Source organism: Erinaceus europaeus, chromosome 8 (genome assembly GCF_950295315.1).
Source record: "Erinaceus europaeus chromosome 8, mEriEur2.1, whole genome shotgun sequence".
In the NCBI taxonomy this organism is placed as follows: Eukaryota; Metazoa; Chordata; class Mammalia; order Eulipotyphla; family Erinaceidae; genus Erinaceus; species Erinaceus europaeus.
Genome location: NC_080169.1, coordinates 110,148,148 through 110,175,021, shown reverse-complemented (window position 1 = coordinate 110,175,021; position 26,874 = coordinate 110,148,148). Strand labels below are relative to the sequence as shown.

At 43.9% G+C, this 26,874-nt stretch overlaps 1 protein-coding gene across 2 annotated transcripts in view; it reads left to right on the top strand.

Moving 5' to 3' along the window:
• CREB3L2 (cAMP responsive element binding protein 3 like 2) overlaps nt 1–26,874 on the top strand; it is a 186,031-nt gene that overhangs the window by 128,268 nt on the left and 30,889 nt on the right. For both annotated transcript variants that reach the window (XM_007525164.3, XM_060196648.1), the window contains exons 5-8: nt 4,886–5,070; nt 6,904–7,050; nt 9,451–9,509; nt 12,835–12,903. In XM_007525164.3, the coding sequence (XP_007525226.1) occupies nt 4,886–5,070; nt 6,904–7,050; nt 9,451–9,509; nt 12,835–12,903 (460 nt within the window). The remainder of the gene's footprint in view (nt 1–4,885; nt 5,071–6,903; nt 7,051–9,450; nt 9,510–12,834; nt 12,904–26,874) is intronic.

The following is a 26,874-nucleotide window of genomic DNA, read 5'->3' as shown; positions in this document are numbered from 1 at the left end:
TCTTTTATTCTTTTAAATGATTTTTTATGATTAATAGGTTACAAGATTGTAGGTGACAGGGTATAGTTCCACACCACACCCACTACCAAAGCTTTGTGCTTCCACCCACACTCCCAATGGTAGCCATTATGGTTCACACAAAGTCTGTTTATTAGTAGTAGTATTTTATTTATAAAAAGGAAACATTGACAAAACCATAGGATAAGAGGGGTACAACTCCACACAGTTCCCACTACCAGACCTCCGTATCCCACCCTTCCCCCTGATAGCTCTCCTATTCTTTAACCCTCTGGGAGTATGGACCCAAGGTCATTGTGGGATGTAGAAGGTGGAAGGTCTGGCTTCTGTAATTGCTTCCCTGCTGAACATGGGCGTTGACAGGCCGATCCATACTCCCAGCCTGCCTCCCTCTCTCACAAAGTCTTAGAGACAGTTAGATTCTGGGTTTTTTCCCCCCTCAAGATCATATATTCCTGTTTTCTAGATTCCATGATAAGTGAAACTACCTAATAGCTTTTTTTCATCTCCTATTTTTTAAATTATAAACACGCCCAGTTCCACCCTCTTTGTCCCAAAAGATACAATATCACCTTTTTATCGCAGAGTAGTATTTCATGAAATATATATTCCATAACTTCTTTAACCAGCCACCTGTCAGTCTATCTAGGAATTTAGTTTGGTTCCAGTCTTTGGCTATTTCTAGCCAGAGTTTTAGTGTCCTCCTCACCCTACCCCCCCCCCCCCCCCGGCCTGGATTTGTTTTGCAAAACCCTCTGTATGCTTAGTGCTATGATTTGGGTGCTGAGGGAGAGAATGACTCTCCTACCAGCTTGGTTTGAGCCTGTGAGATAGCCCAACTCTCCCAGCACAGAGGAAAGACACAGACAGAAAGACAGACAGACAGACATCCATGGAAGCTTCATGCCCCTTTGAAATAGGTCAAGCTCAACCTTTTGTAAAGTGAAGGGGAATCTATTGAGACCCTTTTTAGAATGGATTTGTGGCATGATTAACCCAGTATTTCAAAGTAGTAACTGTGAAAAGACAGCAGTGGTCAGGAGGTGCACTCTCAGCTGAGCTGTCGTGATGGTCCTTCTTTGGATTTTTAAAAATTAATCCATCCTATCAAATGAAATTGGAAGAAAGGGGGGTGGGGAGACAGCATAAAATGGTTATGCAAAAGACTTTCATGCCTGAGGCTCCAAGGTCCCTGGTTCAATCCCCAGAACCACCATAAGCCAGAGCTGAGCAGTGCTCTGGTCTTTCTTTCACTGTATCTTTCTCTCTCATTAAAATAAAAGGAAAAAGGAAAAAAATGGCCACCAGGAGCAGTGTGGGTACCAGGATTCATCGTGTAGGAACCACACCCCAGTAATAACCCTGGTGGCAAAAAAAATAAGAGAAAAAATAAATAAGTAAATATTTATTCATTATTTGTGAGCAAGAGACCAGAGAACCTCTGAGCTCTGGCATAAGGTGGTACCAGGCATCAAACTTGGGACCCCAGGCAGTAAGTCCTGTGCTTTACGGTTGAGTTACCTCCTCAGCTCAGACTTCTTTTCATTTTTATAATGCTGGTTATGGCTATCAAAGAAGTCTTTTAATCTAGGCTGCAACATGAAAGGGGAAGTGCTTATGGCTCTAACAGTGTACTGAGGTGGTTTCAAAATCTGGGATCACCAGAGGACAAACAAGTAAACAGTGTCTTTTTTCCTCATCGCCCTGTGGATACAAGAGACCAGGAAATGCAATATTCTTGGTCGCATCTGAGCTGCTGGGTCTAGGAGCAAGTTGTCCCCAGCTCTCCCAGTGACCTCAGAATGGCATCTCAGACCATGCTGAGCTATTGGCTGTGGCTGGGTCAGCTCTTCCTCTGCTTCTCTGGCACTGTGCTGCCATGTTCATGTTCTGCTGAGTGGTGCCCTCTGCTGGGAGGGGAGTCCTAGCGTCATTTGGAATATGCCCAGTGAAAGGGGCCGGTGGCTCTAGTCTTCTCACAGAATCTCACGGGGCTTCATGGCTTTGGGGAAACATTTGTTGATCCTCTCCTCAGTCCTCTTTCAAGCCAAGCACATATTTGAGCCACATATTTACCTTCCTCTGCTGCCTGGGGCTGTTGGCAGAAGAGTTGCAATATGGTCGAGAGGAGTAGTAAGGGTTGAAAGAATCATTTCGGTGAAGCGGGGCTCCAGACCCATTAGGGAAAGAGAGAGACAGGCTGGGAGTATAGATTGACCTACTAGCAGTGCCCATGTTCAGTGGGGGAGTAATTATAGAAGCCAGACCTTCCACCTTCTGCACCCCATAATGACCCTGGGTCCATACTCCCAGAGGAATAAAGAATAGGGAAGCTATGAGGGAGGAGATGGGATACAGAGTTCTGGTGGTGGCAGTTGTATGGAGTTGTACCCCTCTTATCCTATGGTTTTGTCAGTATTTCCTTTTTAAAAATAAAAATTAAAAAAAAAAAAAAAGAATCATTTCGGTCCGGGTGGTGGGTTCACCTGGTTGAATGCACATGTTACCATGCGTTCAGATTGGGTTCAAGGCCCCTGTCCCCACCCTTGGGGTTAGGGATAGGAGGGTCAGAGTTTTATCACTGATGAAGCAGGGTGTAGGTGACTCTCCCTCTCTATCTCCCCCTCAATTTCCCTCTACATCTATCAAGTTTAAGAAAGAAAATCAAGGGGGTCGGGTGGTAGCTCAGCAGGTTAAGCGCACATGGCACAAAGCGCAAGGACCAGACTAAGGATCCCAGTTTGAGCCCCCGGCTCCCCACCTGCAAGGGGGCCACTTCACAAGCTGTGAAGCAGGTCTGCAGGTGTCTATTTTTCTCTCCTCCTCTCTGTCTTCCCCTCCTCTCTCCATTTCTCTCTGTCCTATCCAACAATGACATCAACATCAACAACAACAATAGTAAAAATAATGATAAAAAAAAGGGCAACAAAAAGGGGGGAAGTAGCCTCCAGGAGCAGTGGATTTGTAGTGCAGGCACTGAGCCTCAGCAATAACCCAGGAAGCAAAAGAAAATCAAAAACAAAAAAATAAAACTGGGAGTTTATAAAATAAAACTGGGAGTCACTGGGAGTAATAACACTGGTGTCAGTAAAAAAGTTTGAATAAAAAAAATTCAAACCAGGTTAGAGAGAGGAGAAAATATGGGAGGGAAAATGAGTGTGTGAACGGTGTGCACAAGGTGGGTAGTGCAGGCTCAGTCATCACCAGCCTTACCTCAGACATCTAGGTGTTTCATACAAGAGTGTGTCCCCTCATGGTGGCTTGTCATCTCTGAGGGTAGGTGAGGTGATTTTTCTTGAGTCCATGTGTGTGTCTCAAAAGGCTCTTCCCCCAGAAGGGATGGAAATCCTGATGTCTCACTGGAGGAAGACCTTGGGGACAAGTGCCCAGGTCTTCCACATCCAGAAGCTCTCTGGCTCAGCAAGCCTTCCCCTCCCCCCCCACGCCCAGGTGGTGAGTGAAGAGTGATGGAGGCCCCTGGGCCCTGGGAGAGAGTGGATATGCCTCCCTGTGGACAGGAGAGAGGAGGACTCTTAGTTACAGGGCAGCCTTGCAGAAACACACAACCCCAATACACACACATGCACACACACTTCCTACTGCCCGGGAATCTCGCTACAGAAGGAATTTGAATGATTGACTGACTAATTTTGAATAGAGACAGAGAGAAATTGAGAGGGGGAGAGAGAGATGGAGAAGGGGAGAGGCAAAGAGACACCTGCAGCCCTGCTCCACTGCTGGTGAATCTTCTCCCCTGCAGAGGGGGTTGAGGGGTTTCAACCCGGGTCCTTGCACATGGTCATGTGTGTACTCAATCAGATGTGCCACCTCCCACCCCCTAGAATGTTCTCAGTGAAGAATGCTCAGTATGTCACCTGCCAGCCCTACTGTGAAAATTTCTCTAGCCACAATTGAGTTTTTTTTTTTTTTTCCAAAGTAGTCTTATGGGCCCCCAGAGATTCTCATGTTGTGCTATTTTTCTTTTTAGATTTTTAAAAAATTTTCTTTCTTTCTTTATTGTATAGAGATAACCAGACCTCAAGAGGGAAGGGGGGGATAGAGAGGAAAAGAGACAGACGCCTGCAATGCTGCTTCACCACTTGCGAAACTTTCCCCCTGCAGGTGGGGACTGGGGGCTTGAACCTGGATCTTTGAGCACTGTAACATTAGCACTCCACCAGGTGCGCCACCACCCAGTCCTGCTATTTTTCTTGAATGTATGATATAGTAATGTGGCTTGCAAACTACAAGAACAGTAGGAAATAAAGGTAGTGAAAAGTTGATGCCATCACTAGTGTCAACTTTCTAATTCCTTTTGCTCCTTTGGGGTTATAGTTTTCTTAATTCCTTATGTATTTTCCATTGTTCTTTTATGAGGTTCCAAACCAGCAGGCGACTGTAGTCTCTTTCCTGTTTCTCAAGGAGGGGTAATTTATGTGTGGTTCTGCGCCTTGATTTAATTTTTCCTCAGTCTTCTATTTAATATGGTACTAGTCAGTGAATTTGGGGTTTTTCCTGTGTATAATATTGCTGAGTGGGCTCTCTGAGCCTATTTATTTATTTTATTTATGAAGAGTGAGAGAGAGGAGAAACATATAGGAAGAGAGAAGAGACCCCACAGTGCTGCCAGCACCATCAGTAGTGACCCCATGTGGTGCCAGGGATCAAACCCCAGGTATTATGCTCAGCTAGGTGTGTACTCTGCCAGGTGAGTCATCACTCTATGCCTGGTCTTTGCCTGCTCTTAAGGAGGTCACCTCAGAGATCACACCTTGTCAGCACAAAGAGATCCTTCTCCTTTTGTCTGGGGCCCGGGTTTTGTAGTACAAGGCTCCTCTCTGATGTGAACCCCGTTTCTGTTTTCCAGCCTCCGTGGACCACCTGCACCTGCCACCCACCCCTCCCAGCAGCCACGGCAGTGACTCCGAGGGCAGCCTGAGCCCCAACCCGCGCCTGCATCCCTTCAGTCTGCCCCCCTCCCACAGCCCTCCCAGAGCTGTGGTGCGTACCCCCTCCGCCCTCTCCACCTCTCCACTTCTCACGGCTCCCCACGTAAGTGTTCACCCCCAACTCAGAATCTGAGTCCTTCCCACTCTGCTCCTCAGAGCTTCTCCCAGAGTGAGGCCCTTCTAAGGCTGCTTGATTTTCAGTCTTGTAAAAGAGTTTTCGGTTGAGCGGTGGGGCAGTGGCATACCCAGTTGAGAGCACATGTTACCCTGCTCGAGAACCAGGGATCAAGTCCCAAGTCCCCACCTGCAGTGGGGAAGCTTCATGGACCATGAAGCAGTGGTGCAGGTGTCTCTCTTTTGCTTTCTTTTTTTTAAATAATATTTTATTATCTTTATTTGTTGAATAGAGACAGCCAGAAACTGAGAGGGTAGGGGAAGATAGACGGGGAGAGGAAAAGAGAGACACCTATAGCCCTGCTTCACCACTCGCAAAGCTTTGCCCCTGCAGGTGGGGATGAGGGGCTTGAGCCTGGGTCCTTGTGCATTGTAATATGTGCGCTCAACCAGGTGCACCACTACCCAGCCCTGATAGTCTCTTTTGCTCTCCCCATCTCCCCTCCATTTTCAGTTTTTTTTTCTCAGTCTTATCAAAAATTAAAATAAAAAATAAATACAATTAAGCCTTAGGTTGAATTGCTCAACTGGATAGAATAACAGCCCTATATGCTAGCTCTCTCTCTCTCTTTCTCTCTCTCTGTCTTCTTCCCTTCAGTAACTTTAGTTCTTCTGTCATGTCCCTTAGGATATTTTCTTCATATCAGCTTGTCTGTTCCTCAGTTTTATCTGTGCATCAATTTTAGATCTTGATTTTGTACACATTGGTGAAACCATCCAAATATGTTGCTTTGTCTTCTTGACGTATTTTGTTTCCCAGTATCTTCTAGAGCTGAGCCTTTTCCATTTTGCTATGAATGTCAGACTTTCAGTAGGGACTCAGCTATAAATACCTTGCTCTGATATGAGTTCAGTGAGATGAGTGACCATTATTATCTGTAGGGAAGACAGAGGATGTGGAATTACAACTGACACCCCCCCACACCCCCCATCCATGCTAAGTGCCTGCAGATGGATTCCTAAGGGTCTAACCCTTGGCTGGCAGTGAAAGCAGGCAGCAACAGTGACTCCTAGTATATAGACAACATCTTGCAAATTTCCTTTTTATTTTTTTTTAGGAGAATATCTGTTTGCCACACATAGGACAGCAAACGAATCCCTTATCACCCCAAGTCCAGGGAATCTCTAGAGGTGTATGAAATGCATTCTATGCTTTTAATTTTGATGGTTTTTCTGGGTAAGGGTACTTTTAGGGAGCTTCCATTCCTTTTTGCTTGAGTTTTCCTTTGTTCTTGAGTTTTACATTGACTATAGAGAGTGTCTTCTCCATTTGAAAGGACCCCTTTCCCACCCAGCATAGATGGGCATTGCTATTCATTCATCCATTTGCAAGATATCATCATGGCTTCTCCTCACTCACTCAGAAGGTATTTCTTTGGTATAATGCCTGGCTGGTTTTCGTTTTTAACATTTGTTTATTTTTAATTTGATAGGATAGAGAGAAATTAAGAGGGGGAGGGAGGACTAGAGAAAGAGACACTTGCAACACTGTTTCACTACTCCTGCAGCTGCTGCCCAGCAGGTGGAAACCAGGATTTTGAACCCCTGTCGTAGCTCATGGTAACATGTGTATTCTGCCAGGTGTGCCACCACCTTGACAATGAAAAAGCATGGCTGTTCTTCACTGCTCAGCTCTGGGTTCTGTCGGTTTTGGGAACTGAACCTGGGACTGTGGAGCCTCAGGCATGAGAGCCTCTTTGCATAACCATTATGCTATCTATCCCTGCTGCACTGACGTTTTTCTATTCCTTGTTCTGCACAGAAACTGCAAGGCTCTGGCCCACTGGTCCTGACAGAAGAAGAGAAGAGGACCCTGATTGCTGAGGGCTACCCCATCCCCACCAAATTGCCGCTTACAAAATCTGAGGAGAAAGCCCTAAAGAAAATTCGGAGGAAGATCAAGAATAAGGTGAGTCCATCAAATTGAAACACTTCTGTGGCCCCTTCAGTGAGTGGAACTGAACCCCAATGCCCTCCTCTTAGTGACCATGGTCCACTCATCCTTTAGACTGGAGGACTCCAGGGTGTACACACTGCTTGGTGCCCAAGATACTCATTCCCTGGTGGGAGAAGACTGTTCCAGCTCCCAAGCCCAGTCTTAACATCTCAACCTTTTCATTCTGTGTACAATGTGTCCAGAAGACAGATAGCTCATTTATTAACAAATAAATATAAATACATTGTGGGTGTTTGCTTCATCTTTTCTTTTCTCCCAATAGGAGTTTCATTTTCTTTTTATAAAATCGTTTTATTGAGGGGATCAGGCAGTGGCACACCAGGTTGAACACACATATTAATAACTGTCAGGATCCGAGTTCAAGCCCCTGCTCCCCATTTGTGGGAGTGGGGAAGGGGAGGCTTCACAAGCAGTGAGGCAGGGCTTCAGCTGTCTCTCTTTCTCTTCCCTTCTCTAACTCCCCCTCCCCTCTCAATTTCTCTCTGTCCTAGTAAATAATAATAATGATAATAATAATAAAACATTGCTTTACTGAGGCAATGCTGATTTACAGGACTGTTTTTATCACAGGGGTATGTTTGAACAACTCCCCAAGATGGGTATCAGCACACCTTACCCTGCACCACACTGTCAGTCTCCACTAGAAGCCACAAAAAGTTCTTCACACCATAGCTATACCTCTGTGATCTTGAGAACCCAAGGTTGGGAAGCCCCAGGGCCTTGACTAAGGCCTGGGCAGGGCAAGGGGGAGGAGACAGAGACAAAAGACTGACAGTTTATTGTCGTGGAACAGGATCCCAAAGATTGGCTCAAAGAGACATTAAGTTCTGTGTTCTACTGAGAGGCCTGAAGGCATCTCCATCATATGTGCATCCCTGTAGGAGGGGAAATAAATAATGGAGCACCCCTGTAAGGGCCAGAATCTTTTTATAGCAAGTTTTACATCAAGAATCCTAATCTCATGGGCTGGGAGACAGCATAATGGTTCTGCAAGACTTTCATGCCTGAGGCTCTGAGGTCCCAGGTTCAATCCCAAGCACTACCATAAGCCAGAGCTGAGCTGTGCTCTGGTCTCTCTCTCTTGCTCTCTGTCTCTCTCTCTCTCTACCATCCGCATCCTGGGTGCCTTTGCTCAGTGATCCTTTTATGTCTGAGGAGTCTGCAGATCACTTTACTGGGAACAGAGTCCTCCAGGTGCTGGGTAATGTGTGTGCTGAACGGGGTGCACCATCATCACTTCTCCCTCCCCCTCTCTTTGTTTCTTAAATCTCACCAATGAGTGAGATCATCCACTCAGATTTTTTTCCTTCTTCTGGCTCAGTTCACTTAGTGTGATTCCCTCTAGTTCCATCCAGGTTGTAGCAAAAGAGAAGATCTCCTCTTTTCTCACAGCTGAATAGCATTGCTTTGTGTGTTTGATCACAACTCACCTAGCCACAAATCTATCATTGGGCATGTGGGTTGTGTCCAAATCTTGCTTACTATGTAGCACTTCAGTGAATATACCAACTTCAATCCTCTTATTATTTTTTAAATGACTGTTTTTAAAAATATTTTTATTTATTTTGGATAGAAATAGAAGTTGTGAGGAATTCGGAATAAAAAGAGACACAGAGAGGCACCTACAGCACTGTTTCACTGCTTGAGAAACTTCCCCTAGCAGGTGGGGACCCAGGACTTGAACCTGGGTCCTTGAACACTATGATGTGTATGCTCAACCAGGTACACCACCACCTGGCCCCTACAACTTTCTTATTTAGTGTATATAGTTGAGTCATCTGAGCTGCAGAGAATTGAAATCATTTCTCTAAGGCCATGCAGATGGACTCACTGCCCTGTTTTGACTCTCTGTTCCTCCTTTAGGGGCTCTGTTTTCTGGAATATAGATGATAACAGACTGATTGAGACAAGGAAGGTGAGGAGAGAGAAGGAGACAGAGAGGTGGCTGGATTGTGATGCACCTGGTTGCACATGTTACAGTGCTCTGGGACCTGGGTTCAAGCCGCAGTCCCTATCTGCAGGGAGGAAGCTTCATAAGTGGTAAAGCAGTGCTGCGGGTGTCTGTCTCTTTCCCTCTGTCTTCTCCCAACTTCACAATATTCTGGCTGTTTCTATCCAATTAAATAAAGATAACAAAATTTAAAAGAAAGAGGAGAGAGAGAGAGAAAGAGAGAGAGGACATAAAATACCAAATCAACAGGCTAAACAAATGTGGAGCAGCCACAGGAAATAAAAAAGAGCAGAGTTTTGTCAATTCCTCTGCTAACAGCCTCTTTCTCATCTTGTGTTCACAAGTAGCTGGCTTATTTCTGTTGCTGAACCTTAACCCTGTCTTCTCCCCTTATATATCAGATTTCTGCGCAGGAAAGCAGGAGAAAGAAGAAAGAATACATGGACAGCTTGGAGAAAAAGTAAGCCTCCTGCCAAACTGGCTGTGTTTATTGGGCGTTATGACAGACAAATCCATTGCAAAGAAGGAGTCTGCTTCCCACTAGAAGCAGGAAGTCCTCTGTTGCCTGTGAAGCCCGGGCTTTATCTGTTATGCCTTGCCTGCCCTCTAGTGGGCATTAGAGGGAAAACGTCTAAGTATGGCAAGCATAAAATGCCCCATCTCCAGGGGCATTTGGACTATACTGTTGCCAATCGAGGATCCCTTATGGCTCCAGGGGAGAGAGTACTGTCAGAACACAAGGGAGCAGTGCAACTTGATCATCAGCTACCTGGCCAGGCTTCCTCTACCACAGGGAGGACAAATGAAATGGCGTTAGGCAGAGCTCCACTGTAATTCAGACTAACTTTTCTCAAAAACACTTATTCTTCTGAAATGCCTGGAAGGTCAGGAAAATATGAATCAAACAAACTTTGCACTGGCCCTAGGAAACAAGACTCCAGAAGTAGGAAAAGATGGCCTAGCTAGTAGAACTTAAGATTCTTGTGTGTGAGGAATCAGGTTCTATTCCTAGCACCAAATATGCTAAAATGACTCTCCCTCTCTCTCTCTCTCTCTCTCTCTCTCTCTCTCTCTCTGTCTCCCTCTCTCTGTCTCTCTATCTCTCTGTCTCTATCCTATAATAAATAACTTTCTTTTTTTGGCCTCCAGAGTTATTTCTGGGGTTTCATGGCTGCACTATAAGTTCACCACTCCCATCATCCATTTTTTTTCTCCTTTTTTTCCCCTTTTATTTTATAGGAAAGAGAGAAATTGAGAGGGGTGGGGGAGATAGAGACAGACACAGAAAGACACCTGCAGATCTATTTACTGCTCTCTCTGCAGGTGGGGGCTGGGGACTGGAACTGGGGACCTTGAACATGGTAAACAACTCTTTACACTAAACAACAGAAGAACTTTCCATCTAAAGAAGTTATGTCATTTTATTTATATTTAATTATAATAAAAAACTTCTTGGGGTGGAGCTATATTCTCCTGCAGGTACACTTTTGGTGCTGTGGGCCAGTTTTTAAAATTTTATTTTAGTTTTTATTGTTTTTTAAAATTTTTATTTATAAAAAGGAAACACTGACAAGAACTATAGGATAAGAGGGGTACAATTCCACACAATTCCCACCACCAAAACTCCATATCCCCTCCCTCCCCTGATAGCTTTCCTATTCTTTATCCCTCTGGGACTATGGACCCAGGGACATTATGGGATGCAGAAGGTAGATGGTCTGGCTTCTGTAATTGCTTCCCCACTGAACATGGGCATTGACAGGTTGATCCATACTCCCAGCCTGCCTCTCTCTTTCCCTAGGGGTGGGGCTCTGAGGAAGCGGAGCTCCAGGACATATTGGTGGGGTCGCCTGCCCAGGGAAGTCTGGTTGGCATCATGCTAGCATCTGGAACCTGGTGGCTGAAATAAGAGTTAACATATAAAGCCAAACAGATTGTTGACCTAATGGCTGGGATAGTTCAGATGAAGAGTTGGGGGTTCTCCATTTTGTAGATAGTAAGTAGTTCTATTTTAGTTATATTCCAAAGAGTCTGGGCCACTTTTTAATTCAGATTGGGGTTAGGGAGCAGAAAGAGAGAGAGATAACACAGACCCCAGCTTCCTCCAGTGCCATGTCTCTCCCTTGTGGTGTCAGGGTTTAAACCTGGGCTGCAGGCATGGAAAGGCACATACCCTAGCCAGTGAACTCTCTCTCTCTGGCCTCTGAGTCAGCACCCCAATCCCAAATCACAGAGAAGACTGAAAGCAGGAAGGAAGAAGTGAAAGAAAACAAGGCTGGGGTACCCGAAATAAGTTTATATTTGAGGGGGAGTGTTGAGAGAGAGAGATCACCTGGTAGAGTATAAACTGTCAAGGGGCTGTTTTCAGAACCCTGGTTCTCAACAGGAGAAGCTTCACTAGGGAAGCTTCATGAGTGGTAGGCAGTGCTTTGATGTTTTTCCTCCCTGCCTCTACCTTATGTTGAAAGAAAAAGAAAAAAAAAAAAAGACTTCCTGAGAGCCAGGGAGACAGCATAATGGTTATACAAAAAGACATTCATGCTTAGGTCCTAGGTTCAATTCCCAGCAGCACCATAAGACAGAACTGAGCAGTTCATAAATAATATGTATTTCTTTTTTAAGTATTACTTTTTGATTTTTTTTATTATCTTATTACGTAGAGACAGCTGGAAATCAAGAAGAAAGGGGTGATAGAGAGAGAGAGAGACAGAGAGACACCTGTAACACTGCTTCAGCATTTGCAAAGCTTTCCTTCTGCAGGTGGGGACACAGAGAGGCACCTACAGCACTGTTTCACTGCTTGAGAAACTTCCCCTAGCAGGTGGGGACCCAGGACTTGAACCTGGGTCCTTGAACACTATGATGTGTATGCTCAACCAGGTACACCACCACCTGGCCCCTACAACTTTCTTATTTAGTGTATATAGTTGAGTCATCTGAGCTGCAGAGAATTGAAATCATTTCTCTAAGGCCATGCAGAAGGACTCACTGCCCTGTTTTGACTCTCTGTTCCTCCTTTAGGGGCTCAAACCCCAGTCCTAGCACACTGCAACATGTGCGCTTAATCAGATGTTGTCGTTTTCGACGGGTTAGGTTGTTTTCGCCGGGCTGGCTTCACGGGCGGGTAACAGATGACCAGGGACTCATGTCTGGGTTGTACGCAGTATCTCTTTATTCATGCAGGACGCAGCACAATCTAAGACGAGCTAAGCTAAATTCAAGGTACAGTACTCTAAAACTCACAATGCTGTCTTTATATATACTTGCCAAGTAGGGTGGAAACAGGGTGTGACATAGAGAGGGTGGAGAGAAAAGTGACTGGTGACAATCAGAGTGTGACAAGGAGAGGATCAGGGTGTGACAAGGAGGGGGGGTGGAGCAAAAACATATCATGAAACAGTGGAGATTGAACCAATGCCCTGGAGGGAGGTGCTTGTTAACAGCGGTTATATAAATAGAAAGCAGTGGTTATGTAAATAGAATAGTGTTAAGCAGGGGGGATTTAAACCAAATGAAACAGAAGGGGTCTCATGCATACCAACAAGATGTGCCATCCCCAGCCCCATAAATACATCTATTTCCCAATGCTGAGGTGCATGCTACTCAGTTCTCTTTTCCTTTGTCATTGTGCTTTCTTCCCCACTCTGAATTGTCCAGGCTCTGCGCCTCACCTGCCAGAATCTCTGGCTCTCTCTCCATCCCTGATTCCCTCTTGCTGTTACCCTAGCCTGTCTTAGTGTGTGTTCTGTCTATACAACTCATTTCCTTCACTCTCTCCTCTGCAGGGTAGAGTCTTGTTCCACTGAGAACTTGGAGCTTCGGAAGAAGGTGGAGGCACTGGAGAACACCAACAGGTAAGTGTTTCTGCACAGAGTTGCTGCTTTGTGGGGCTGCCTGGTGGAAGTTGTGTATGTGTGTGTGTTGGGGGAGGGGGGGCGGGTAGGTGCAGGTCATGGCCAGAGCTGAAAAGGAAGGTGGAGGAGAGAACACACAAGGTGCACTGGGATGCTGAGGAGGGCTGAACTTCACCATTTTCTTGTCATTGGATCATAATATCAACCTTGGCTCCCACTTCTTGTATCTTCATGTCTGTTGTCTCTGATGCAGACCACTCTGGTTATAGATTGAACTTAACGTCACTAGGAATATTGGTCTTTATGAGCCTGCTGATTTTCCTCACCTTTTTTAAAAACTGCTTCACCACTCGAAAAGCTTTCCCCCTGTAGGTGGGGACTGGAGGCTTACACCTGGGGCCTTGTGCATTGCAACGTGTGTGCTCAACCAGGTGCACCACCACCCGGCCCTTCCCTCACTTCCTCTAAGGTAGACAAATGAGCGGGGAGGAGGCCGGCCTGGCTTCCCACGAGGAAGAGTACAAGGTTTCCAGCACTAAGTTCAGATTCCAGCTGCAGGGCTGGTCTTAGCCATACCTCTCTGGAAGCTTCATGCCTTCCATTCTTCACTCACTCCTGCCATACTGGTCCCCCTTCTGCTCTCACCCCACTGCCTGTGTCCATTTCCTTAGCATCCTGAGTCCATGAATGCCCCCATGTCCTTGTTGAATGAAAGTTCCATTTCCATGAGTTGGACAAACTCAGGCCTTATAGGGACCTAAAGGGGGAAGAGAAATTAATCAAAGATCCCTGAGGGTTTGGTCCAAGTTGTGTCCTGTCTTGGGACTCCTGGTGCTATATCTTTCTGTGACCACACAGGGGCAGCACAAGCTCAGCATCAGCTAGGTTGCGAGACCTGAATGTGTGTGTGTGTGGGGGGGGGTAGGGTGGGGGAAAAAGCAAGTACTTCTTAGTGTATGTCCACTGTAGGGGAAAAAAAAAAAGGAAAATATGGTGTAAAAAAAAGTTTTAAAAAAGGCTCACATTCTCATTTGAAGTATGTTTCCATCAGGAGATAGCCTACAGGTGTGTGTTTATATTATATATAGTTTTTGTTTGTTTTTTGTGAAGAACTTTTCCCACTGAGCTGGCAGAATAACTCAGTGCAGTGGTTTGTAAGACCAGACTCAAGTCTGGCCCCACTGCACTCAAGGAAGCTTTGGTGCTGCGGTTTCTTTCAGTCTCTGTCTCTTTGCCTTTCTGCCTCTATCTGAAAATAAACACATTTTCCCATTTAACAAAACACACTTAATATATTCCTATATGTATAACTGTATGGCTACAGAATCCTAATTTCTTTAGGGTTTTGAGAAAGAACTCCCCTCTGTGGAACACTGACTCGAGACACATCTTATTCCACAGAACAATCCATGTTTTGACAGTCGTTTTCTCTGTAGATACTGGCTATGTGAATCTGATATTGGTTATTCTGCAAGAGAAGTTATGGAATTATATGTCCATGTGATGTTGGGGCCAGAGTAGCTGCTGTTATCATGCCTGAGAGTCCTGGTCATTATAGTCTCCTAGAAATCTCATTAAAGAAAATCTACTGGATTGGGTGAGGTGGATAGGATTGTTTGCCCTGCATGTGTGATGTCCTGGGGTTTGATCCCCATAACTATATAAAGTGAGCAGAATTCTATTCTTCCTCTCTTCCTTTCTGTATCTCTTTCTTTTAAAACTGGTGTTCTTATTTCTGACAGAGTTATGTGCCAGGACAAGCATGCTTCTTACTCCTTAGAGGTCTAGGGAGAGAGAGAGAGAGAGAGAGAGAGAGAGAGAGAGAGAGAAAACCAGGAGGCCCACATAGAGAACACCTTCAAGTGCCTCCTTCTTAGCCTAGTTCAGGCCAGCAAACTCTGTCCATGTGTGTCCATAGCACCTGCTCCAGAACTCCCTCCATGGCTGGGTCTAGACTGAGGCTTCTTAGATTTCTTAGATTTCCTCACCCAAAAGTGATGGTCCAGGCAGGATGACTCCAGACCACAACCTGCTCCCTTCTCTTCCCATCTCTGGGCCTGCCCTCACACTGATGGGAGACAGTACTTACTCTCTTCTAGCTTCCTGAGCTCAGATAAAAAGGAACCCCTTTCCACCTGGAAGCCAATAGTATCCTAAGTGGCTGATGAATGCAGCACAAATTAAAAGATCTGAATTGGATCGTCAGCTAAGCACTGATGGAAGAAGACTCCCTCACAGGGCCCAGCACAGAGGTTATAATGTAAAGAAGTCTCACTTTTTTCTTTATTAATGCAGCACTGGGGCCTTGGACATATGCTGCTCCCCTGTCAATTTATTCATTCTTTTATTTCCATTTATTTATTTTTGACATTTTAAAAAGATTAATTCATTATTTCATTCTTTTGTTTTTAGAGAGAGAGAGATAGAAAGGAGACACATGGGACTGGGTGGTGGCACACCTGGTTGAGTGCACATGTTACAGTGCACAAGGATCCAGGTTTGATTTCCCCAGTCCCTACCTGCAGGGGGGAATGCTTTGCAAGTGGTGAAACAGTGTTGCAGGTGTCTGTCTCTCCTTCTCTATCACCCCCTTCCCTATCGATTTCTGGCGGTCTTTACCTAGTAAATAAAATAAAGATAATAAAAAAAAGGAGACACTTCAGTACTTCTTCACCATTCATAGGGCTCCCACAGTGATGTTCATGGTGCTGAGAAAGGAGAACCCCAAAGCCCTGCCCACCATCCATGCAACTCCCTGGGTGCTGTCCATGGTGCTGACACGTGATGTTGGGTTCCATCCTAAGGCCTTGAGCATGGTAAGGTGCACACTCTACTGGGTGAGCACTCTCAGGTCCATGATTGTTCTTTAGTGTGGTCAAGGGTCAAACACCTGCTCACCTTTCCTGCCATGGGCTACCCTCTCCAGTCCCTCTAGAGTCTGTTCACAGGCAGCAAGCACACCTGCCCACACCCCCTGTCCAGAGAACAGCGACACATACCAACACAAACACAGGTGTGTTTCTGTCATCTCACCCTGTCCTCAGTCCAAACATTGAGTTACTGACAGTAGAAGAGGTGTGATGGTCCAGAAGCTTCCCTGAACCACAGGTCCCAAATTCCTCAGCATGGCTTAGGTGAGGAGCTGGTCAAAGTTTTGGTCTTGGTCTAGGGCAGCAAGAGAAAAAGAAAGAAGAGAAAGAATGAGGATGAGATATGGAAGTTAGGGATGGGGGGTTGGGGAGGGGTAGGCTTATCTTCCTTGTCACAGTAAGATCAGATTTTCTGTCCATTTCCCTCCTTCTTTTTCTTCTTTAAAAAAAATTATTGGGTGAGATGAATGATTTATAGTAAATTGGGTTGATACTATATGTGTAAAATTTCTCCATTTTCTGTAAAACACTCTCACCCCCAGCCTAGGTCCTCTTCCACCATCAGCACCAGGACCTGGAAGTCCCTGCCCTCAGATTCTTTTACTTTGATGCAATATACAAAACTTAGTCCAAGTTATATCTGTGTTTCCCCTTTCTGTTCTTGTTTCTCAACTTCTGTCTATGAGTGAGATCATCCCGTATTCATTATTGGCTTCCAGGTGGAAAGGGGTTCCTTTTTATCTGAGCTCAGGAAGCTAGAAGAGAGTAAGTACTGTCTCCCATCAGTGTGAGGGCAGGCCCAGAGATGGGAAGAGAAGGGAGCAGGTTGTGGTCTGGAGTCATCCTGCCTGGACCATCACTTTTGGGTGAGGAAATCTAAGAAATCTAAGAAGCCTCAGTCTAGACCCAGCCATGGAGGGAGTTCTGGAGCAGGTGCTATGGACACACATGGACAGAGTTTGCTGGCCTGAACTAGGCTAAGAAGGAGGCACTTGAAGGTGTTCTCTATGTGGGCCTCCTGGTTCTCTGTCTGTCTCTCTCTCCCCCTAGACCTCTAAGGAGTAAGAAGCATGCTTGTCCTGGCACATAACTCTGTCAGAAATAAGAACACTTTACTTACCCTCTTTGACCTTTCTCTAAACTATCATCCACTTCTCTGAGCCTGTTGTGACTTTTTTTTTCTTTGAAATCAAGATCTGGTTTCTGGTAAAGGCCTTGGCAGCTGTGTCCACTGGGCTTTGGCCTCTGGCTCTTCTGGTTTGTTTGTTCAGCCACACAGCTGTGTCACTTGGACCAGCTTATGTGTTCTTTTCTTCTGACGCACTATTATATTCATCTAGGTGTGCTATCAGAGCTTGGCAGTCATAGCATAGTTTAGGCCACCTGTAACTAGGGAGGTCACCCCTAGCTGAGCAGAGAAAGGCCCTTGGACATGAATAGATGACCCACCTTACTTGTGCCTTTGTAGGCCTGACTTTGTTAAACTATGTTTTGATGTCTCCATGACTTTAGTTTCTTTTTTCCTTTGGTGAAAATTCTGTCTAAACCACTTATACTTTCCCCCCATTTTACTTGCATTAACAGCCTTCAGAACTTAAATAAAAAGCTTATAATGAGTATTATTCAAAGTCTAGGGTTTCAGCAGAATGTGATTGTCTTTTGTACGTGTTGTGGTTTAGCATTTAGAAGTATTTGAGGGGGCCAGGGAGATGGTTCAGAGGTAGAGTGCATGCCTTGCGTATATGTGACCTTGGGTTTAATCACAGCTACCACATAGAATGGTGGAGGGATGCTCTAGTCTTTCTGATTCACTATCTCAATTAAAGAGAATACTTTAGTGAGCAGGGAGATAGCTTATCCAATAGAGTGCATGTGTATCCATATATGAGATACTTGGTTCAAGTCCTGGTACCTCAGGGCAACAACATTAACAGCATGTGGAGAATCACATAGTGCCAAAGTTTCTCTTTCTATCCCACTCTATCCTGCTGTCAAATATAAATGGGGAAATGATTGCTTCTGGGGGCTATTCAGTACATATGAGTTCATTCCACAGGACCACATTAAAAATATTAGAACAATTTTTGAGACAATTCACGCACTCCTTCAATATCCTTATGTAGCATCTTGAACTCTTAATTATCTTTTTAATTCTAACATCACTGTATTGAGAAAATGTTAACATGTAGGATTTTGGTTGTCACAAGGGAACATTTTCGTGTTTCCCCAAGACAGGTTCATTTCACCCTCAACCAAGCCATCATATTATTCCACCAGAGAGACTGAGGTCCTCAACCTCCCCCTTAGCATTCCTCCCTTTCTCCTTCTGAGCCCCTGAATCCTCTGTGATGGCCTCTAGTGCATTGAGGTTTGCAGTGTGAGTTGATTGCTCTTTGCTTTGCTTCTTAGAGCCTGTCTGTGAGTGAAATCATCCAGTACCTGTCCTCCTTCTAGTTTATCTCACTCCATACAATCCCTTCTAGCTTCTTCTATGTTGTGGCAAAAAATATTCCACCATTTCTTATAGCTGTGCAGTATTTCATTGTGTGTAGATTTTATCTAGACTTTTTAACCATCTTAATTTATTTATTTGATTTTGTTTTGATAGGGTAGAGGGAAGTTGAGAGGGAAGTTGGCTAGGGAGGGAGAGAAAGATAGAGACAGAGAGACACCTACAGCACTCTTTCATTGCTTATGAAGCCCCTCCCACAGGTGGGTCTTGAACCCCAGTCCTTGTGCATGCACTCCACCAGGTGCACCTCCATCCTGCCCCTTACAACTCCTAATTACCAATATGCTTTCTGACTTCAGAACTTGGAGTGTTTAGCTTTTGGACATTCTTCTCTTAATTCTCAGAAGTTCGTAGGTATTAATTTTATTTATTTATTTATGTAGTTAGTTGATTTTACAGAACTGGTACCTGCACATGTATAATTTTACTACTTTCAAGTCTACTTTTTTCTTCCTCTTTAACTTCAAGTCATAGGATAGGGAGGGAGAGGGGTACCAGAGCACCAGAGTTTCCTCCAGTTCCATGGCATTCCCATGTAGTTCTAGGGCTCAAAACCTTGCCACAGGCGTAGTCAGGTGTGTGCCCTATGGGGAGAGCTGTCTCTGAGAGCTCCAGGCACTCACTCCAGAAGGCTGGAGTGGACTAGGCCTGGGATTTTACTCCAGAAGAACATAGGTCACTAGCTCTCCCTTCGTGAAGTCACCAGTTAGTCATTGAGACGTGTGTGTGTGTGTGTGTGTGTGTGTGTGTGTGTGTGTGTGTGTGTTGGCACTAGATAAGCAGCACTTGATCTTCTGTTTTGTAATCACTTCCCATTTTGTGTAGTGTTCAGATTCCCCACACACAGCTACAGCTCATCCACAGCTCATGCAAATGTTTCCCGCCTGAATACTGCATGACACACTCTGATATTGTGTGTCCTATTTCATTCTGTCTTACTAGGAAATATGCCTGTGACTCTGACATTGTGTGTCCTATTTCACTCTGTCTTATTAGAAAATATGCCTGTGACAGCCCAGTTGTTTTCACGACCCACTAAAAAGTTCATGCTTTGGATTTGGAAAATGTGACTTTAGAGAGTTCTTTCAGGATGTGAGAGAAGTACTTTATCTCTACTGAAGACTGAGTTAGCCAAAGAGCTGTTTATGTTCACTCATCGGAGCACAGCTGAGCTGGGGAGATAGCAAAGCAGCTTATGCAACCGACTCTCATGCCTGAATCCCCAGAGGCCCTCTGTTCAATCCCTAGCACTACCATAAACCAGAGATAAGCAGTGCTTTGATAAAATAGGGGGAAAAAGATGGAAAAAAGAAAGAAAAGAAATAAAGGGGAAAAAGAAAGAATAGAGATGAAGAGGACATAAAAAGAGAAAGGAAGGAAGGAAGGAAGGATTGATGGAAGGAAGGAAAGAAGAAAAAAGAATAAATAAATAACACACACACACACACACACACACACACACACACACACACACACACACACAGCACCACCACCAAGCTTACTGCATTTTCGATGAGGAGTCTTATGAAATTTGATGGACCACTGAACAGCATAACTCTGGGGAGAGCCTGGTTAATGCTCCTGGTGCAGAAGTAATTGGGAACCAACAGTTATTCTCTTGCTTGGATCCTGTCCCCACGTGCATGAAGATTCAAGTACCCAAATGTTCATTGCATAGCATGCAGTGATGCTCATTACCTCATAAAGAAAGGAAACAGAAGGGAACAAAATTAAACCAGCTACAAAGCAAACACATAAGGCTATCAGTGCACTTCCCGATGAAGATAGGATTGAGTCTCACACTCTTAGCTACTCTTGAATGTTTTGTCCAATTTCCTTTGCTACACCTCACTCCCTGGAGACAAGGATGTTGGTGCTTTATTCTGGGCAAGACTGGCAGCTGCTTTCAACTGCTTTTTTGCAAGGAATGGTATGAGGACATCCACGGAATTTATTTTTATATCTCACCACAGGACCAAAAATCTGCATTTTTCAATTGAGTGTTGGGCATTCTGATTGAACAAATAGTGAAAAAATTTCTTGGCCCAGTTAAATGTCTGCTAACTAAGAATATTCTTTCCTCTAAATTAAGACCTTGCTCCTGGTAGCCCAACAGTGCATTAATTCAAAAATAGCCATGGTCACTGATAGTTTAAAACATAGTGATCAAAGAGAAGTCTATACTGAATTTTTGAATTTACAGTTGGATGTGTCCTATGGTTGACTTTTATAGTTGTCATTTTTTTTTCATTTTATTGAGAGGTTAATGGTTTCCAGTACAATTGTTGACAATGGGTAAAATTTCCCATCTTCCCATGTTAGGTATCTGCATGCCATTTTATTTTTTAAGTTTTTGTACCACCACTGTTTTCACTGGAACTTGGTGCCTAAGTATCTCCACCATTTCAGCATTCTTTTTTTTTTTTTTGAGGAGAATTATCATTGTTTTTGTTTTGATACTGGAGCACTGTTCAACTGTGGTATATGATGGTGCCAGAGATTGAATCTGAGACTTTAGAACCTCAGATAAGCATTATTTTTTTTAAAAGAGGGTAAAGGACAGAGGTAGGAATGGAAGGACAAAGAAACAGAGAGAAGAGTCACCTGCAGCACTGCTCCATCGATTGTAAAGCTTTCTTCTTGAAAGAAGGAACCAGGGACTTGGTTTTCCAAGGTTTCTCCCTGTCTTTTTCCCTCTCTATCTATCCCTCCCCTCTCAATTTCTCTCTGTCTCCATACAATAATAAATAAAATAAAAAGATAAAAAATAATAATAAATTCTTCTTTTAAAATTTATTTATAAAATCAAAAATATCGACAAGACCATAGAATAAGAGGGCTAAGAGGGGTACAGTTCCACTCAATTCCTACCACCAGAGTTCTATATCCCATCCCCTCCCTTAAAAGCTTTCCTATTCTTTGTATCTCTGGGAGTATGGACCCAAGATCATTATGGGATGCAGAAGGTTGAAGATCTGGCTTCTGTAATTGCTTCCCTGCTGAACATGGGCATTGACAGGTCGATCCATACTCCCAGCCTGTTTCTATCTTTCCCTAGTGGCGCAGGGGTCTGGAGAGGTGGAGTTCCAGGGTACACTGGTGAGGTTGTCTGCTCGGGGAAATCAGGTTGGCATTGTAGTAGCATCTGCAAATTGGTGTCTGAAAAAACACTAAGATAGTAAAAAGAACAAATTGTTTAATAATCAGGAACCTAAAGGCAAGAATATAAGAGGTGATATTTGGGGTCTCCTTTTTGTAAGAAACTAGTAGATTTATTTTAGGTATATTCCAAGGGGGCCGTGACTTTACTAATTTTTGCCTGCTCCCGACATGCAGGTGGGCCCAAGGTATTGTCTGGGGAGATATTTTCAGAGTTAGAAATAGGACTAGAAAATTATATTATTATTATTATTATTGCCTTTAGGGTTATTGCTAGGACTTCGTGCCTACACCACAAATCCACTGCTCCTGGAAGCTATTTTTTTCCCTTTTTTGCTCGTGTTGTTTTATTGTTTTGTGGTTATTATTATCTTCTGAGTTGCTGAAGATTAAGTCAAGGTCACATTACCTGGCAATGTTTGCATCTAGAGGTTTCTGTGCTGGGCATCACAGACCTTTCTTCTTTGCTCTCTGCTTTCTTTCTTCAACTACACCCTGGTCTATCAGACATGCACACACAGCTAGTAGAAATGTTTCTTTCCTGGTGGTTATAGATAAGTAGAAATATGAAGAGGAATGTAAAAATGAAGGCCAAGGAACTGGTTGCTGTGATGAATTAGAGATAGTAGGGTGAGTCCAAAGTGAAGGTCATGGCTGGTGCAGAGTGGCTAAGTTGTAAATTCTAGTGGAGTCTGCCCTGACTACTTGGTTATATTAGAAACCTGTTCTTCTGTTCCAGTGATTGTGGACCAGCCTAGAAATTCTTATTTTTTAAATATAAAATGGAAATATCGACAAGTATATAGGTTAAGAGGGGTACATTTCCACACAATGCCCACCCCCAGAGCTCCATATCCAATCCCCTCCCTTAATAGGTTCTCTATTCTTTATGGACTCAGGATCATTGTGGGGTGCATAAGGTTGAAGGTCTGGCATCTCTAATTGCTTCTCTGCTGAACATGAACATTGGCAGTTTGATCCATACTCCCAGCCTCTCTCTCTCTTTCCCTAGTGGGGCAAGGATCTGGGGAGGCGGGGCTCCAGGACACATGCTGGGGTCCTCTGCCCAAGGAAGTCAGTTGGCATTGTAGTGTCATCCAGAACTTAGTGGCTGAAAAAGGGTTAAGGTATAATGGAGAGGGGGCTGGGCAGTAGCACAGAGGGTTTAGCACACATGACGCAAAGCGCAAGGACCGGCATAAGGATCCTGGTTCCAGCACCCAGCTCTCCACCTGCAGGGGTGTTGCTTCACAATCAGTGCAGCAGGTCTGCAGGTGTCTATCTTTCCCCCTCTCTGTCTTCCCTTCCTTTCTCTATTTCTCTCTGTCCTGTCCAACAACAACAACAGCAAAGACAACAATAATAACAAGGGCAATAAAATGGATAAATGGCCTCCAGGAGCAGTGGATTCATAGTGCAGGCACCAAGCCCCAGCAATAACCCTGGAGGCAAAAAAGGAAAAAAAAAGGCGGGGGTGGGGGGCATGGTGTATCCAGAACAGCTGCTTGGACACCAGGCCAAGGTTGTTAGCCTTGCTCAACGGTCAGAGTGTTAGATCAATAACAGGCCCAAACTATCTTTGGCCAAAAAAAAAAAAAAAGATATAATTCAGAACAAATTGTTGACTAATCATGAACCTAAAAGCAGGAATATTGCAGATGAAGATTTGGGGTCTCCATTTTGTAAAAAGCTAGTAGGTCTGTTTTCGGTATATTCCAGAGGGCCTGTGATTTCACTCATTTTTGCCTGAGTCTGACATCTAATATGTAGGTGGACCCAGGTTATTGTCTGGAGGGATGGTGTCATAGTTGGAAAAAGGACTCGAAAGCTGGATCAGGGAAGAAAGTAGCTCCGAAATATGGGGACAGTATATAAATACTGTTAACTGTAAACCCATCAGTTTGATCTGGGGCCCACATTCTGCACAGGAGCCTATGTAACCTCTGCATCCCTGTAGGTCTGAGCTCACATTCTGTGGTCACGGCTAGGAACATTCCAGGCTGCACTAATTTCAGGACCCATCTTCCTCAGGTAGTAGGTAGAGAATGAGGCATTCCCTAGCATTATTGATCCACATGTGGGAAAGGTCCTATGGGAGCCCACAAAAGGGTCCATTGTATTGTTCCTTATGGAGATGACCAGTTACAGTGGCAAGAGGGATCTGTTAGAGAACTAGGCCCATTGTGTCTGTGTGGGAACCCCGGGGCTCCCTGACCAGGGCCCCAGGTGATGGGGTGGCCTGATAGTGACTAAAGAGTCATTAAAGTATGCCAGTCTCTTGCCTTTGTCAGGTTTTGTAGTCCTTGCTTTGTCTGACATGGTTAGCTTTGGAGTGGTTGGGGAACATGTAATAGGAGGTAGGTGAGGAGGGTATCTAGGTCCAAGTAGAAACTGTTTCATTAGGTACTTTAAGGTGACTTTTTAGTTATTTATACTTTCTTCATTCATTGTCCCATTGAAAATTATTGTGCACTTTTACTTTAAGGTCTATATTTTCCCCTAACTTAGAGATACATGTACATATGCCCTATCCTATGGACCCTGGTCTATATCTAGGTTTTGAGGTTTTGTTAAGAAGTGTAGTTAAGGAGTCCTATGGAGTTAAGGAGTCCTATGATCTACAGCCTAGCAATTCTAATGCCATCCATTCGCTTTTATGATGTCAGAGAGACAGAATGTGTAGTTTTCACTTCCCCCAAGCGAAGCTCAGGATTGACTTCCTGATATCTGACTGGGTTATTTTACCGATCACTTGCATTTTCTGTTTGATATATTCAGAGAAATGCACTTGTCCTTCTTGGTTGTGGTTGTGCCACTATTATTGAAACCCCTAGATGCATCTCATGGCTATTAAACTGGATTTCACTGTGGCTGTGTCTTCTGTTGCTGTCACCCAGTGTCAAGGTCTAGATGCTTGCTGCACGAAGTGCAGTAAACTGAGACAAGGGTTGTTGTGAGTTTAGGATCTAGCAGCGTGGGAGGGTGACAGACTCATGTTGTGTAAGCTCAGGGTTTCATCTAGGGCCAACTCAGGAAGAAAAAGAGTAGTATAATGAGTCAGTGAGATAAATGAGACCTAGTTACAAATGCACCTGGCTGAATTCAGTGGTTAGATCAATCATCGGTCATAGTTTTTGGGACATGGTGGTCTGGTGTAGAACTTTTAGATATTATCCCGTGGAGAAACAATTACAGAAGCCAGACCTTCCACTTTCTGCACCCCATAATGATCTTGGGTTCATGCTCCCAGAGGGATAAAGAACAGGAAAGCTTTCAATGGAGAGGATGGGTTACGGAACTCTGGTGGTAGGAATTGTGTGGAATTATACCCCTTTTATCCCATGATCTTGCTGATTGTTATTAAATAAATTAGATATGTTGATAAGTGACATCCTCCCCCCAGAGACCTTATATTATACTTTCAAGATCTCTCCAGCAGCCAGGGAGATGGCTCAGCAAGTAGAACACAAGATTTAATGCCTGAGGCTCTGAGTTCAATCTCTGGCACCATCTATGCCAGAATGATGCTCTGGCCTCTCTATTACCAATATATTAATAGATAAATAAAGAAATAAACATTTTGAGATAAATGAACCAGAGAGGGATTCTGGTTTTTTTTTTTTTTTTCTTAATCATTATTAATTTATTTAGGAAACATTGTTCCACAAGATTTTGTCTCAAGGGTAGAGTTCATACCCTGTCCCCCAACAAAATGCCATTTTCCTCCTCTGTAGGGCACTATGCACCCGGGCACCCTCTCCCATAAAGTCCTTCCATCCTTGCCTTTAGTAACCTCAGATCTGATGAAATAGATCCACAGGTTCATTGATGTTTCACCATGTCTGATTCCTTGCATTGCTTCTCCATTTCTACTTGTGAGTGAGATCATCTAGTATTTGTCTTTTCCATCTGATTTATTTCACCCTGGATGATCCCCTTTAGGAAAAAAAAATTCATTAATTTTTTTTTTTTTTTTTTTACTCACAGCTGAATAGTATTGCATTGTGGTATGTAGCACTGCTGGGAGAGCCTGAGGGAGCTTCTTCCCGAGCAAGTGCTCTCTGGGTTGGAGAGAACTCAACTGGAGCCAACCTAGGCTGCTGCATGGGAGAGGGATCAGGAACTTGTGTGGAGCTAGTGTTGCAGGAGAGAGACTCTGGGACTCTTGGAGCCGGAAGGCAATCCCAAGTGTGTTAAAACAAAAGAGCAGCTGTATATATATTCACCAAGTAGGGTGGAAACGGGATGTGACAGAGAGGGTGGAGCGAAAAGAGACTGGTGGAAATCAGGATGTGTCTAGGAGAGGGGGCGGAGCAAAAAGACATGTGAACCAGTGGGGATTAAACCAATGCCCTGCAGGCAAGGTGGTTCCTAGGTAACTGGTTATGTAAATAGATTGCAGGGATAAGCAGGGGGAAGCTGGCGTACTGCCCAACATAGCACAACTTCCTTAGCCACTCATCTGTCATTGGACACTTGGGTTATTTCCAAATCATGATCATTATATATAATATGATGTAATGCACATAGGTGTGCATATACCCCTTTGGATAAATGTTTCTGGATAAATCAATGCATGAGATAGGCATCACTGAATAGGGTGGTAGGTCTATTTGATTTTTGTCTGTTGAATACTTTTTTGGTAAATTTTTTTATTAGTAATGGTTAAATAGTGTTTTGCAAAAATCATACATTTTAGGGATATGGTTAAATATTCATATGTGTGTGTATAAGTCATTGCACTTGCCACCAAAATTCTGTGCCCCCCCCCTATAATCATCATAGTTCTCACAAAGTTCAAGAGACAGTTTGGTTCCATTTTTTTTTCCCTAGTATGCTTGCTTTAGTTATTTATATTCCATGTCTGAGTAAAATCACCTGGTAGATGCCTTTCATTTTTCTACTTATTTCACTATTTTCACCTCCAGTTCCATCCATTTTGTCCCAAATGTTGTAGTATAATACTTTAGCCCCTTGAATAATATACAGTGTGCAAATATTTTCTCCTCTCCAGTGGGATATGGTTTTTTTTTTGGTGATGGATTTTTTTTTATTTCTTTATTGGGGAATTAATGTTTTACATTCAACAGTAAATACAATAGTTTGTACATGCATGACATTTCTCAGTTTTTCATATAACAATACAACCCCCACTAGGTCCTCTGTCATCCTTCTTGGAGCAGTATTCTTGATGGCTTCTTTTTTGTTGTGCAGAAGCATTGCAGTTTGATGTAATCACACTGGTTTATATTAACTTTTGTTTTTCTTGCCATTAGACTTGAGTCTCTGGAGAAATTTCTGAAGTTGACATTGTAGAGTATTCTGCTGATGTTTACCCTATGTCTTTGACAATTTCTGGTATGATAGACAAGTCTTTAATTCATTAAAAAAAAAAAATCACCCCAGTGGGACCTGGTATTTGTTCCTGTT